The sequence below is a fragment of the Patagioenas fasciata genome, chromosome 3, assembly GCF_037038585.1.
Source record: "Patagioenas fasciata isolate bPatFas1 chromosome 3, bPatFas1.hap1, whole genome shotgun sequence".
Taxonomy (NCBI): Eukaryota; Metazoa; Chordata; class Aves; order Columbiformes; family Columbidae; genus Patagioenas; species Patagioenas fasciata.
Window position 1 is genome coordinate 117686869 of NC_092522.1, and position 15403 is coordinate 117702271.

The 15403-nt window shown below is 45.8% G+C and overlaps 1 protein-coding gene across 5 annotated transcripts in view; it reads left to right on the forward strand.

The window, feature by feature from the left end:
• KLHL29 (kelch like family member 29) overlaps positions 1-7673 on the forward strand; it is a 414305-nt gene extending 406632 nt beyond the window's left edge. For all 5 annotated transcript variants that reach the window (XM_071807102.1, XM_065835600.2, XM_071807103.1 and 2 more), the window contains one exon: positions 5365-7673. In XM_071807102.1, the coding sequence (XP_071663203.1) occupies positions 5365-5548 (184 nt within the window). In that variant the 3' untranslated portion in view covers positions 5549-7673. The remainder of the gene's footprint in view (positions 1-5364) is intronic.
• Positions 7674-15403: the final 7730 nt, after the last annotated feature.

Sequence of the window (15403 nt, forward strand, 5' to 3'; positions counted from 1 at the left end):
CTCCTAATTGACCATGACTAATCCGGACCCTCATTTATCCATCTCTCTGTAAAGATGACACCTCTGGCAGCACAACACGGTCACCCCAGCTCGAGCCCTCTCCAACATAACAACCTGGCTGCCGACCACGGAGGGCGTCAGCACCGCGACCAAACTCCGGAGGACACCTCGGCACCCCGAGCACCACCACGCACGGAGGCGACGGCGATGCCCTTCGCTTCAGTGTTACAAACCGCCATGCAGGTTTCACTCAAAGGTCCCTGGTTTAAGTGGAAGCTTAACGGGATGTTGGCAGCTCTGCCCAGCACCACACGCAGCCGCTGCCCGCGGTGACTGAAACCCACTGGCCTCTCTGGTCCTGGTGCTCACTGCACCCAGCTGATGAGCATCGTTCAGTTCCACCTCCTGGAATCTTAGGGCAGGAAGGAAATTTACCCACTAATAAATGCAGGGAGTGTTTTTCTTCTTCGTCTAAGCAGATTCTGTGCCTATCTAAACTGATAATATTTAATAACTTTCATGGAACTGCTCCAAATAAATTAGTGAGTGCCTGTGGATGCATAGGCAGGAGTGAGGAGGGAGAGGAGCTTTGTTTGTGGACTCGGAAGATATTAAGATTCAGGGAATCAAAACAACATGCTAATTCAGCTGTTTCAAATCTCATTACAACCCCAGACACTACAATGTAGGGGTTTACTTTTTTTGTTGTTTTTTTTTTTCATTTTTTAACGTTCCCTGATAAAGCTGATGTGATCTTTAGAACTGAGCAGGAAATTTTAAATTAACAATAATCCAAATCAACAAACTTTGCTGGTAGTCCCACAGCTTGGGGCTGTGCTTAGCCCTCATGCCTGGGAGAGAGAAGGGATGGAGCAGGTGCTCCCAGACACTTGGCTCTCAAACACCACAGAAAAGTGGCCCTGACATCCTCTGCTTTGGGCTGGTTCCAAACTACTGCCCATCAAGAGACTCTCACTATGAGATGCTCTTGAATGAGAAGCGGAGGCTCTGTAACATTTGTGATGGGAAGGTGACCACCGAGACAACGGCAGCTGAGCTGCCTGAGCAGGCCCCCAGGTGAAAGCACCACCAGCTCCTGCGTGCTGAGCCCTGCACTCCACACCTGAGCTGGAGTACAGGTCGGTTTGCTCCCATGTGGTTAAACAAAAGTTCATTGAAAAGCAATCCGATGTTGAATGCAAGAAAAAAAGAAAATAAAAGGGCAAATTGGATCCTGGGCTGCATCTGCAGGGTTACGAGCAGAGATGGAGTTGTGATCATCCCGCTTTGCTCAGCGCTTGTAAGGCTGCACCTGGAGTGCTGTGCTCAGTCTTGGTCCTCAGCATTCCAAAAAGACATGGACAGACTGGAGAGGGTCCGAAGGGAGGCCATGAAGGTGATCAGTGGGCTGGAGAACCTGCCCTGTGAGGAAAGATCAGAGGAGTTATGTCTGTTCTCCCTGGAGCAGAGAAGGCTGGGTGGGACCTCACACAGTATTCCAGCTCCTAAAGGGTGGCTACGAGGAGGACGGAGGCTCTATCTTCACAGGGAGTCATGTGGAGAAGACAAAGAGCAATGGTACAAGTTGCACCAGGAGCGATTTCATCCCACTATAAGAAAGAAACTTTTTACAGTGAGAACAATCATTCACTAGAACGACCTCCCCAGGGATGTAGCAGAGTCCTCATCACCGGAGGTTTTCAAGCTGGGAGTGGACAGGGTGCCAGATAATCTCATCACAGCTCCCTTTCCTACAAAAGGCTGGACCAGATGCCCTTTTGACGTCCCTTCCAGCCTGGGCCGTTCTATGTGGCTACAATTCAGTGACTGGCTTTGCCCATCAAGTCCTTTCCTGGCCAGCTGTCAGCGAGAATCTCCTCTCCACCTGTTTGCTCAAGCTGGGGCGGGATGGCAGGACAGACGGATTTAAAGGGTGTTCGTATTACACAAGCGCTCCAGCCATGGGCAGCCAGGCCCCCACCAACCCCGGTGCCCCCACCAACCCCGGTGCCCCCCAGCCTTGCCGGGATTCTCTTAGGTAGATGGGGGAATAGAAAGCAGGGTCGTTAGCCTACCAGGTAATCATTTGGAAAATGCTGAGATGTCTTTTCTAGAAGGAGGGGATGAAGTGACCTCTGTTCTGACGCCAGTTACCTTGGTGCTGCTGGAGGGACGAGGCTCTGGCTGCTCCTGGGCTGGGGCGGCCGCTGTCCCCAAAGCTGCCGGGGGTCTGTGTGCCCCAGCCAGGCTCTGCAGAGTGGAACCTCCTTCCTTCCTTCCCTGGCTCTGACAGCCCCTAATCATTTCATCTCTCAGGATTAATGGCACCGAGCAATAAACTCGCATCCTAATTATTGTAATTATTTCTTTCTTTGTACGTCAGCCTTGGTAGCGATGTTTTCACAGCTGACAGGATGGAAGGGAGGGGAGAAAAGAAATAGTGTCACGGTCATGAAGAGAGAGCAGTGAGCACACTCCTTTCCACTCACTTTCCTTAAGGTTTTAGAGCCCACTTGAGTTTCCTGTTCCCTGAGGTCCCAGAAATTAGCAGTGATTGTCCTAATACCACAAAGTAGCAGCAAGCTAGGACTAAACTCCTAATTGATCTTAAGTACCTACCTCCCACTTTAGCCCTGGAGATGCCTGAATGTCTCCAAAGTCCCCTGGACACATAAGTACCCTCTGCATACTTAGAGCTGCTGATTTCTTGATAGCAGGAGCAGCTCACAGTTTTTCTTAACCTCAGGCATGACTCACAAGCTAAGCATTATGCCGGTCTTATCTCTGGGAATTGCATACGGAGGGGGCAGAAGCTACTCTAATCACCATTTAAAATTCATACAGGCTTTCAGAGGGTGGAAGCCGGCATCCATTTCTTCCCCAGTGCATTAGCACCGTGATGGGAGGCCGCAGGACTGAGCTGCTCGCCCCAGCAGCTGGGCAGGAATTTTGTTCAGTGCCACAGCCCAGGTGCTGGAGAACAAGAGCCCACCCACCCCAAATCCAGAGCATAGGCTGGGGAAGAACCCGAGCACAGATCCTTTCGGGAAGGTGTCCTTGGCTACTCAGCTGCTCTATGGTGGCAGCAGCTCTGGCTTAGAGTATCATACAACCTTAGAGTAGTTTGGGTGGGAAGGAACCTTCAAAGGTCACCCAGTCCAACCCCTGCCATGAGCAGGGACATCTTCACCCAGATCAGGTTGCTCAGAGCCCCGTCCAGCCTGGCCTGGGATGTCTCCAGGGATGGGGCATCCACCACCTCTCTGGGCAACCTGGGCCAGGGTTTCACCACCCTCAGTGTAACAAATTTCTTCCTCATGTCTGACCTGAATCTCCCCTCTTCTAGTTTAAAACCATCAGTCCTTATTGTATCCAAACAGGCCCTGATAAAGAATCTGTCACCTCTGCTCCTTCCTGGCCGTGGGGCCCGAGCCCCAGGACTCCCTGCCGGCAGTGCCCTCCAGCCCCAGCCCCAAGCAGGAGGGCTCGCTCTCTTTCAGGATGACACTTGCTTTACTCAAGTCCTCGTTCTTCCCCATTTCTCCCTGACGTTTCAAAAATAATTACCAGTGGTTCAGTAAGTTCATTAGCAAACTCCCTTAGGACCCTGGGCTATGTATCATCCAGCCCTGCTAATTTGTGGATAGGTTCTAATCAAGTGTTTCAAGTCTCTCTCTCCTTCCTCCTCCTTTCAGATTAACAGTTATTTTGACAAGATTCTCATTATTTCCTATTTCCTGACAGTACCCAGGGACTAGGCTTATTTAAGTCCTCACTGTTGTCATTGTGGGTTTATTTTTAACCTCAGGCTCTGCTTCTCCGCAAGGACATCAGAGTTTTGTGTTCTTCAGAAACACGTGGCTTTATCGGTGCCGTTTTAGTCTCTGTTCATCCTGGACCTTCCAGTGCTCTCTTTTCCCTTTATCACTCTTGCTGCTCCGAAATTAGCCAGAAGAAATAACTTTGCTTTTACCAAGCCTACAGAGTTACTACCCTTCTCTAGCTTCTTAGATTTAGGTCAGCTTCTTGACTGCAATGATTTCTTGTCTTCTCCTCCCTCTTTTTCTCCGGCGCTCTATGAGTCTCCGTTTTTCTTCCCAACACAACCATCTACTGGGGAGGGACTCGACCACCAGAAAAACCACCACCAGCCCCGTCCAGCTTAACAACACGTTTAAATGTTGGAGGACAAGCTCAGGCTCCCCAGCAGATGAACAGCAGAACCCGTGGAGAACATGGCAGCCCCGCGTAGGCCTTTCTATCCAGCTGCCTCTGTTGTCCTCCTGCCCTTTCCAAATGCACAACAGGACCCCAGCCCATCGTTGTCAGTCATGCCCTGTGCACAATCCCTGGAGAGGCCCAGGGGTTCAGTGGAAGTGAGGAGGAAGAGATGAGGCCAAAGGGCAAGTTTTCTTTCAAATACCCTTCACACCTACATGTCTTCTTACCAAGAGCCTACAGACCATGGGATTAGCCCAACCTCATTACCCTGGATTTGCAAGAGATAACTGAAGTCCGACACTTTAATTTTTAAAAGCAGTAAGGTGTTTTTGTTTTCTTCAGAGCCCAGCACGTGGCTCCTGCGCCAGCCCCTCAGCTGCACATCCAACCATCAGCTTCACGTGCCCTGGGGTGGCTTTTCCCTGGACACCCCTCCTAGGTGGGAGGGACAGGTTAGCAGGACCTCCAGCCTCTGCCACCATGGGAGGGGCTGAGGCAACAGAGCGTTTTTGGGGTTTTTGTTTGAGATTTTTGCCCCCACTTTGCAGCATTCATTGACAATTATTAGAGGAATAACTTGAAGCAAGGGTTTATTCCAGCCACAGCAGCAGGGCCCCCAAGTTGCTCAAATTGCTTTTGCATGTACGTGGTGTTAAAATGAGACGTTGTTCTGCACATGCTGCTGATCCCGTGTGAGGGCTGGAGAAACATCTTGCTTGGACTAACTTAGATTGTTTAAATTAGAGACAAGATTTACCTGCATGTCAGGAACAAAAAACAAAAGGATTAATTTGGGGGAGAGAAAGGGAGAAGGAAGAGAAATGCCCACACAGGTTTATATAGATAAGAAAAAGAGATATATTCATAGTTTGCAGAATCGCAGAATGTCAGGGATTGGAAGGGACCTCAAAAGCTCATCCAGTCCAATCCCCCTGCTGGAGCAGGAACACCCAGATGAGGTTACACAGGAAGGTGTCCAGGCGGGTTTGAATGTCTGCAGAGAAGGAGACTCCACAACCCCCCTGGGCAGCATGGTCCAGTTCACCCATTGTTACAATAGCTGGGGTTTGTTTTAAGCCTAAAAAGAAAATTGTTGGGTCAGAAAACTAACTAAAGCTTTATTATTTTTTTTTTTAAATACAGTGCTGTGGTTCTGGATGGAAAAATTTACGCTACTGGTGGGATCGTTAGCAGCGAAGGACCTGCCCTGGGAAACATGGAAGCCTATGACCCTAAAACAAATACATGGACACTTCTACCAAATATGCCCTGCCCTGTTTTTCGACACGGCTGCGTAGTAATCAAGAAGTACATTCAGAGCGGTTGACGTTACCCTGGAGTTGGACGGAGAACTGTTGGTAGCTGTTGAAAGCGGGCAAGGAGGACAATACTACTTAAGAAGCAAAAGCAGCAAAGCCAGCCAGTGAACATATTGCTCTAAAGTCTTGAATAGTGTCTACATTGAATGTAGAAAAATCATCCTCACCTTTTGGTGAACAAGGAGCAGAGAGCTCCGTGCTATGTAAGATATTGTAACTTAATAATACAAGGGTGTCACTAGATGTTATAGTGGCACTTGTTCTGGACGCCGGCTTTTGGTCAACCCAGGTGCAATAGAATTTCACATATTTTTTAAGCTGGGGAAGAGAGGAAAAAAAAGAAAATCTGCATTTTACTTCTAGAGCTCAAGCTTGATTCTTAGAATAACCATGCAGATTAGTTTTACTATTACACTTTAGGCATCAATCTATTTGAAAAGGTCAAAGTGTCCTTACCACTTTGATTCCTACATTTGTTTTTAACAAATACATGCTTTTCAATACCAATGACTGAGAGAAATCTTGTGTGACAGATGGCCTACGCTGACGTCAGTCTTCCATCCGATCGAACGAATCTTTCAGTTCTCCAGAGCTGAGCCCAGAACGGGGGGATAGGTGGGGACTGGGGAGAAGAGGAATAGCCATTGGTAATAAATTACATGTAAAATGATGGGGGAAAAGAAAATAGTCTGTTGGTCTGGGTGAGTTTCTGCTCCCAGTGATACTTGTGTGGACACGTGTGGCCATGCCCATGGTGGGGGGAGCTTGGGACCTTCTCCTCGGGGTTTCTGCTGATGAGCAAACGTGGCAGCGCTCGGTTCCTGCAACGCCAAGTGAAATGGGTTTCAACCCCAGAGGCATTCCCTGATGAAACCGCTCTTCGCTACTTCTGATTGGGATCGTACTTAGAACACACGGCGTGGCGTGGGACGCGAAGAAGATGCTCCTGTTGTGGCCACACACTCAGCTTTGGCTCTCAACCAAAATTCCTTCCGTTGGGATATACGCCACTATCTTTTATGTAAAGCCTGAGAAGTTTTTTTTATTTTCTTTTATTTTTCAAGTTTCCCCATAGGTGTGGAAACCTTATTTACAGATTTTAAACACACAAGTTTAAATCCCATGGTAGAAGAATGCATAGACTTAAGCCCAGTATAAGAGACTTAAAGTGATTACTATGTAGAGTTGTAAGTATATGCACAGCACAGGGGTTATATTTTTATATATATTAAAATATTGTCTATCCAGAGAGCATTGTGATGTGGAAATTCTTTATAAATTTATACATAAACGGATCAAATGGGAGATGGACCGGGTAACAGAGAGGGGGCAGGGAAAAGAATCCTCAAATTCACAAGTAAGAAGTAACCCCAAGCTAAGGATTGTCTGGTTTCTTTCCAAGTAGAAGGGAAAAGAGTTGCCATACTTGCCTTCGCAGACTCAAACCCCAAATGCCGTGTCGGTAATTCAAGGAGGGTCCTACACAGGGCGTGGGTGAGATCTTACAGTCAACATCTAGTTGAATTTCATACCAAATACGCTAGCCTTTTTATACTGAGGGAGGTCTGCCTACAGCTTTGGGGAAATCAATGCAGATGGTTAGCTAATCATCTTATTTTATTAATAATCGTTTATAAAATAAAAAAAAAAAACATTTGTATCTTGCAGTATTTAAAGTGCTCAAGTCAGCTGAGTCAAGCTATAGGGTGACTCAAGTCTCTCATTTTGACAGTGAGGTTCCAGCCTTTGTTATGCAGTTGTTTTATTTATTCTTAAGAGAAAAAAAAATAAGCACAACAAAATTATATACTAGTATGTCATTTAAAGTATTTATGTCAAACAGGGTGCAAGTGTGAACCTAAAGATTGGAGCACAAGTTTCTAACTGCCTGGGGCAGGACTAATTTTAGTGTTGGTGTGTGTCTGCCTCCAAAGGAGGTGCTACCTGTCAACAAGACCCAAACACATTCAACATTTCCAATATAGCTTATTTCTTCATTTCTCACACTGGAACAAAACTGGCTATTTCTGTGAATAATATTAAAAACAGGGTTATCTGTAATGGTATTGTATATAGTTTATGTTTACTGTTAAGTTCTTGTTATATTATAATAAATATATTTATAGATCTAGATTCAGCATCCAGATTGGATTGATTTTGTCACGACAGAACAATAACACTGCATGGACGGTGACTTCAGGTTTCATCCCAGCTGTGGATGAAAAGGTGTTTGTTCCATCCAGCTTGCAAATCCAAAAAATCTATTGCCAGTACTTACATGGCTCAGTAGCTTCCAAAGTATTCTAAGAATTATTTCAGAAATGAGAATGGAAGTGATCTGGGATTTTATTCATAGAACCACAGAATGTCAGGGATTGGAAGGGACCTCAAAAGCTCATCCAGTCCAATCCCCCCGCTGAAGCAGGAACACCCAGATGAGGTTACACAGGAAGGTGTCCACCAAGACTGTTTCTTCTCCATCTATTTTCCCAAACTTACCATTAAGTAAATAAAAGCTCAAGACAGTTCAAGAAATATCTTGGAAAAACACAAAACAAACACTTACAAACAGTTTTGTTTCTTCTTTTCTTGAATGGAAGTTAGGAGTTTTACCGCGCTGCCGCTGCGATGTCTGAAGGATGGAAGCCACTTAGGCCCTATGGCCAGAGTCCCTCCGTGTGCCTCCCTGGACACCTCCTTCAGGGAGCACGTCAGTGCAACCATTCGTGGTTTCCTTGATGTTTCATTAGGGTGTCACCTGGTAGCTGTAAAACTGGATATGGAGCAAAGCTGAGCCAAATATAACTAGTCTCAAATACCACCGCATGGAACATTTCGGCTGGATCCCAGGTAATGTCTGTTCTACACATCAACGGGAAGAATGTAACATACGCTGAAATTGTCTCCGGTTCTTGCAGAGTACATCTACACAAGTATTTAAGACCGTGAAGCACAGTTTTTAAACATTTTAGTTCAGGCTTAGTGGCTCAGGTTGAACAGCCTGTGAAGATTACTAAAAGCCTCGCAATTCGATATTACACAACCGTGCTGCAATAATCCAGACCAAGTGGAATGAGTTGCCAACCTTTTCATCACCGCTCTGCACAGATCTCTTACTCAGCACTAGTCAATAATACTTGGTAGGATGAACAAGACACAGGCTATTTGCTTTACTTGTATGTGGAAATTATTTTAGTTCCCCTCTGGGAAGTTGGCTGAGCGCTTTTGCCAAATGAATCATGTGCACATATCTGCTCAGAGATTTTGCTTCTTAAAAGCTTTGAGAAATTGAGGGGCCGGGCTGGCTCAGCAGCCTGATAATGATAAAAACTCCTTTGTTGGCTGGTTTGACTCTCCCTGGCTCACCTGGGGAGTGACCTCCAAATGGGACTGATCCCTGCCTTCATAGAATCATAGAATAGTTTGGGTTGGAAGGGACCATCAAAGCTCACCCAGTCCAACCCCTGCAATGAGCAGGGACATCTTCACCCAGATCAGGTTGCTCAGAGCCCCGTCCAGCCTGGCCTGGGATGTCTCCAGGGATGGGGCATCCACCACCTCTCTGGGCAACCTGGGCCAGGGTTTCACCACCCTCAGTGTAACAAATTTCTTCCTCATGTCTGGCCTGAATCTCCCTTCTAGTTTAAAACCATCACCCTTTGTCCTATTGCAACAGGCCCTGCTAACAAGTCTGTCCCCATCTTTCTCACAGGCCCCTTTTAAGTACTGAAAGGCTGCACTAAGTTCTCCCCAGAGCCTTCTCTTCTCCATGTTGAACAACCCCAACTCTCTCAGGTAATCTCTTACCCCTGACAATTTACACAAATCATCCACCTTCTAGTGGCAAACACACTGTACTAATAAAACCTCAGCAACCCCATCTTTTAATTAACTGCAGGTAGTAGGTGTTAAGGCTGAGCTTAGCACAGTGCAATTGGAGCAAGCTAATTAGAGCATTCATTACACTCCAGCTCGCCCTTGGTGGAGTCCAGACAAAGCGAGCACCAGCACCCGAGTTCTGCAGCTGAGGGGATGAGCTGGGAGAGGAGCCAGAGCTGCTGCTGCCCGACTCCTCGAGTACCATCGTGTTCAGTCACCAAAAGGCACAAACTGCTGCAAGTCCTTACCCGCCCGCCCCGCTTCTCAGGAAATACTTATCCGAAAAAAGTGGAACTGATCCCAAAGCTTTTCTCCACTGTCTCCAGTGCAAGGGTAAGGTCTCAGAACCACAGTGTCTCCCCATCGCCAACTGAAAAAGGTGGCTTAATATTCAGCCAGCGATAAACCCACTAACAGCGTGTGCTGTCAAGTCCTGGCAGGCTGCAGCCTGTGCCAGGTCCCCAGGAAGACACCGACTCTGTCTCCACTTCGACATTTTTACAACTTGTCATGCTCATACAAGCTTTTTAAATTGGATGAGACCCTTAAGCTCACCCCTTAATGCCTTCTTTCCCATCTCAAGTCGGCTCAAAACCAGGAGCTGAAATGTGCTTTCCGCTCAAGTTTTGATGCCGGCACGTACGGAAGGGCAGCACTAAGTTCTCGTCATCAGCGAGTGTTCTGGGTTGATAACTTCAGACTGCAGAGAAAGCCAGAAAGCAAATGGTCCGGAGGGAAGCAGATGGATGTGTCTCAGGCACAGTGTTTCCATCACTCATTACACGAAGCTGGACAGCGATACCAGAACAGAAACACCGTTTTTCCTCCGAAAAGCCAATCTGTTTGCGGCGTGATTAAACACTGGCTGAGGTTAGAACTCACGGAAGCAGGAGCTGCCATCCCGGGCTGGCAGAGCCGCACCGGCTCCAGCTGCTGGACACTGGGAACTGAGAATTAAGCGCCACACTGCCTGGAAAAACAACCATCCCTTTGACAGTCACCAGTGTTCTCTCCTTTGACAACACACCCTACTTTTAGTAATTCCTATTTAGCTATTGGATGGCTAAAAGAGTAACAAATTCCAATTTTCTTTATCTAAGCAAATTCTACTTCAGTCAGTAGCAGCTTTACACGCGGAATTAAACATTTTGGCTCCGTTACTGCCTGGGAGAAGGAAGCTCCGGTGCTGTCATCAAGCTAAATCTGCCTCTGAACTTCTCCTGAGCGGTGGTCTATACAATGAGGGTTGGAAAGGCTGCCTGCTGGTTTTAATTTCATCACCTGTTGTTTGTGAACAGCCTTGTCTTTTCCTTCAGTGTTCTCATCCCAGATTTTACACAGCAAGATTCATACCGGTAACGGTACCAAACTCCTCACGAACAGCACTAGAAACCCAGGTTTTTTAATAGCTTGACAGGCAACTTCAGTGTGAAGTTCATAAGCAAATTAGTACAGAACTAGGGACTGTGATGGCAGCCGGGGCTCAGCTGAAGGGTGGTTAAAGTCACACCTCGCACCACACGCCATGCACACACTTTCTCTGTCAGCCAGCATCAGTGACCTTTTCTCACAGGTTTTTGTGGCTAAAGAGCAGACACCTAACTAAGCAGTGACACTCCTACAGCTTCAACTTCCCACCTCATTAAAAATATATATATATTTATAAAAATAATAGCTCTTACAGGTAGAAAGAAACCAAGTCGTCTCCACATCCCAGGAACTTAAAGCAGTCCCTGGTTTCTAATGCAACATCCTGAGGGACAGCATCAGAGTGAGGATTCATGCACTGAATAGCGAAGGTGATGAATCAAATGCTTTAAGAGTATAAAGAACCCCCCGGAAACATTGTCCTTCTACACAAGCAATGCACTCAGACACAATGTGAACTGTGGGGTTGTCCTGTGCAGGGACAGGAACTGGACTCCATGATCCTTGTGGGTCCTTCCAACTCAGGACATTCTCTAAGTAAAAATAATCACCTCTTGTAAAGCAAGCCTCAATTTCCAAGTCCCCTGGAATTTCTGTAGCCACTGTTTCCATTAAAAGAGATCATCTTTTAATGAGCTATTTACTCTCACGTCCAATCACTGCAGTGCTCCGTTACCTGTTGACACTGAGTTCAATCTTACCTGCTTCCATTTTTGCCCAGTTTTTCTGCAAGCTGCCCGTTGGTGTACATATCAGTGCCACCCACAGCCTTTCCAGGGAAACCCAAGAGTGGCGATGTGGCAGGGAGCTCTTAGAAAGGGCTCATATGTCTGTTTTCTCTTTGGCAAGGGGTATTACCCCTGCAGAGGATATCAGACTTTCCCTGGTGGAAAAGGGTTTTCAAATTCAGGAGGTAACCAAACACTCAACCATCTCCAGAAAGCCCTGAAGTTTGTGCCCTGCTGACATTCATCTTTAATAACACACGTGTAATTTCGGAAAGAGCACTGATAATGTGGCAGTTATCAAAAAGGGCAGGTAAAATGAGTGGGTAATTACAGGGCATTCACCTGACATCAATCCCAAGTAAAAATGGAAAGATGATATCTAACTGAACTGATCATGAATCAAAGAGATAAGAATAAATACGCTGATTTTCCAGAAAATCAGCTGTATCACACAAACCTGATCTCATTCTCTGACAGGATTACACATTTGATTGATAAGGTAATAGATTTTCAACAGCATGTGACAAAATACTTCAACTTTCTCACTGTACAGTGTTCAGACAGCAAATATTAAACAGGCTAAGAATAGGCAGATTAATTAAGGACTATCTAATCTGTTCAAGTAATTCTCAATTTGGTATTATCAGAATATTCCTAATGGGGGAATCCTCTTCTTCCGAAGTTCTTGAAGGAAAATGTTGACATAAATCACTGGTCACAGACCTGTGGGAACAGAGATTAACAGAGCAAAAGATAATGAGGATGGAATGAGTCGCACGTACTGTGCTGGCCGGGACCACCAACACAAAGTGGGACCTCAGAGGGGTGGGAAGGAGGAGACATTCAGGGTGAAAAGCTGTGAGTCTGAGAAGAGTCAAGCAACAAAACCTCCCAGCCCAATTTCATGGCATGAAAGGACTAAATTAATCTTCAGATGTGTAAAAAGGGGAGCAGCGAGTAGGAATCTATGATTTTTAGCTCAATATATAGCGCTGGTGGGACCAATGCCGGAATATCACATCAATTTTGTCTGTGAACAGATGTTTTAGAAGACGTTGAAAAATCGACCTACTGCAGAAAAGAGCCACAGAATTGACTTGAAGGCTGGAGAAAATTCAGTGAAAGCCATAAAGAGCTCATTCTGCTCAGCAAAAAGAAGACTGAGAGGCTACTTGATCACAGTGCATTAGTATCTTTGGCGGGGGGGTGGAAAAAATCTGTGCATGAAGAGTCTAGAATATAAAGAGAAGACAAGAAACTGGGCCTGGAAGCAGGAGCTGGACAAACCAAATGAGCTTAACCACTTGGTGAGAGGCTCAAAGAGCAGAGCAGACGTACAAACTCTGCAGACTAAGTGCCTTTCTTGAAAGAGGCCTGTTAGGCCAGGCCTAAGTTAGTAGACCCTGCACATGCGTAAGATTAAATCATACGTGCCACAGCATCAGACGGAAGTGTTTTCTGCTGACATTATTCCCCATGAATAAGCCTGATTTTTTGTGACAAATTGCTAAACATTTAAATCATCGTTAGGTGTCGGCTCATTCCCAAAATTTATTCTCATATATTGAAAAGATTAACACTGTTAAATTTATGCTCGGCTTGTGCTTTTGTGGCTGTCCCCTGAATCATGTGAAAAGGAAGCTTTTTATTTAAAAAAAAAAAAATGTTCTGCCTTCAGGACATGCTTTAAATTTTAGAGCAAGACTCTGAAGCACTCTAACCCCTATATGAAGGCAAGACATTAATTTTAAACCAGTTACATCTCCAGGGCTTCATGAAAATGTAGCCTTACATGCTTATTTTTCCGATACTTAAGATGTCTACACAAAACAGTAATTTATTACTAAATTATACATTAATAGTCACATGCAACATGTGACTACTCACATTCTATTTCCTTTTCTCACTAAACCTTTGTACCATCACAGAGAATGTAGTGGGCATCACTTCAGACTCGATTTTAGAATTACACTCATTAGGAACCTATACCAGATTAGCAATATGTCCTTCCCTTTCACCAAAATGGGGTATCACTGCTCTTCCAGGTCATTTCCACACACACAAGGGATCCTACAAGGTGTAACTAAGTCAGCAAGAGAACACAAGACCTTTACAACAGAACTAGAGCTGGCGATTTGGAGATGAGAAATAGTTCCTTAACTAAAACAGCATTATTTTCTTTCCCTCTACAGCAGAAAGACTCAATTTCTGAGCAAATTAATTTAGTCCAAATTTAATATATTTTCTAGGATGAATAGTTTGCTCTCTGCTTTACTTCCTTGCTGAAGATTTATTTTAAAGGGAGCCCCTCTGAAACTGCCCCAAGTTTTTCCTTCCTCTCAGCCCACAGTCCCACAGCTGACAGGTCATCCGCACAGTCCCAATTCCAAACTGACACAGCCAGACCCTCTCTGGGTTACAGCACAATTCAAATTTTACCTTGATGCAAAGGAGTTTTCCTCATGTAATTCATCACAAAAAAAAAACCAGGATGACACATGGTGGGAGTGTTCCCAGCAGCCCATGGGACCTGCACGTTTCTCACGTGAACTCTGCCGAATTTCCAACTGGAGACAGGAGTGATTAAAACAAAACACAGAGAGAAGTCCCCACAGCAGAACCAGCTCCACTTCTGCAGCACAACACCACATCACAGAGTCACAGAAGTGTTTGGTTGGAAAAGACTTTTAAGATCACGAAGTCCAGCTGTTAACCCAACACTGGCATTAAACCCTAGAATCATTTTGGTTGGAAGAGAGCCTAAAGATCGTGGAGTCCAACCATAACCCAACTCTGGCACTAACCCGTGTCCCTAAGAACTTCAGCTATGCATCCAGTAAAGCCCTCCAGGGATGGTGACTCCACCACTTCCCTGGGCAGCCTGTTCCAGTGCCTCACAACACTTCCTGTGAAGAAGTTTTTCTTAATATCCAATCTAAACCCCCTCTTGTGCGACTTCAGGCCATTTCCTCTTTTCTTATCACTTGTTACTGGGAGAAGAGACCAACCCCCTCCATGCTACAACCTCCTTTCAGGCAGTTGCAGACAGTGATAAGGTCTCCCCTCAGCCTCCTTTTCTCCAGGTTGAACAGCCCCAGGTCCCTCAGCCGCTCCTCATCACACATGTGCTCCAGACCCTTCATGTCCTAAGAACCTCATCTCCGTGTCTTTTAAACCCCTCCAGGGATGGTGACTCCACCACTGCCCTGGGCAGCCTGTTCCAATGCCCAACAATCCTTGCAGTGAAGAAGTTTTTCCCAATATCCAACTTAAACCTCCCCTGGCACAACCTGAGGCCATTTCCTTGTGTCCTGTCACTTGCTATTTGGGAGAAGAGACCAGCACCAGCGATGCCCCAGATGCAGAACCTAAGCAACCTCCTCCTCCTCCGCTCCCAACCTGCCCGACCTTGCGATGCAGTGTGAGGAGCTTTCAACACAGCTCAACTTGAGAACAGCTTTTGCACCTGAAACTTGAGAACAGCTTCATTTCAAATCAGCATCCACATTATCAGCAAACCTCAATGGCAACCATCAGGTTTGCACTAACGTTCCACTAAAAGTGGTGAATTCATTTCAAAACTTAGCAGCTTATTGTACTTCTAAAGGAAAAAGATTTTTCCCTACTATTAAAGTAAGGCTCAATGTAGCGTAACTCAAACGCATTCCTAAAATAAATGGAATTTAGTAGTAGTCACAACCATTTACTGGCAGTGGGTTCAACTGAAATATACTCCCTATGCAAATGATCACACTGTAAAAAAATTACCTAGAAATGGAACGAGGCTGAATTAATTAGTGTTAAAGTTGATAATCCCTCATTTTTACA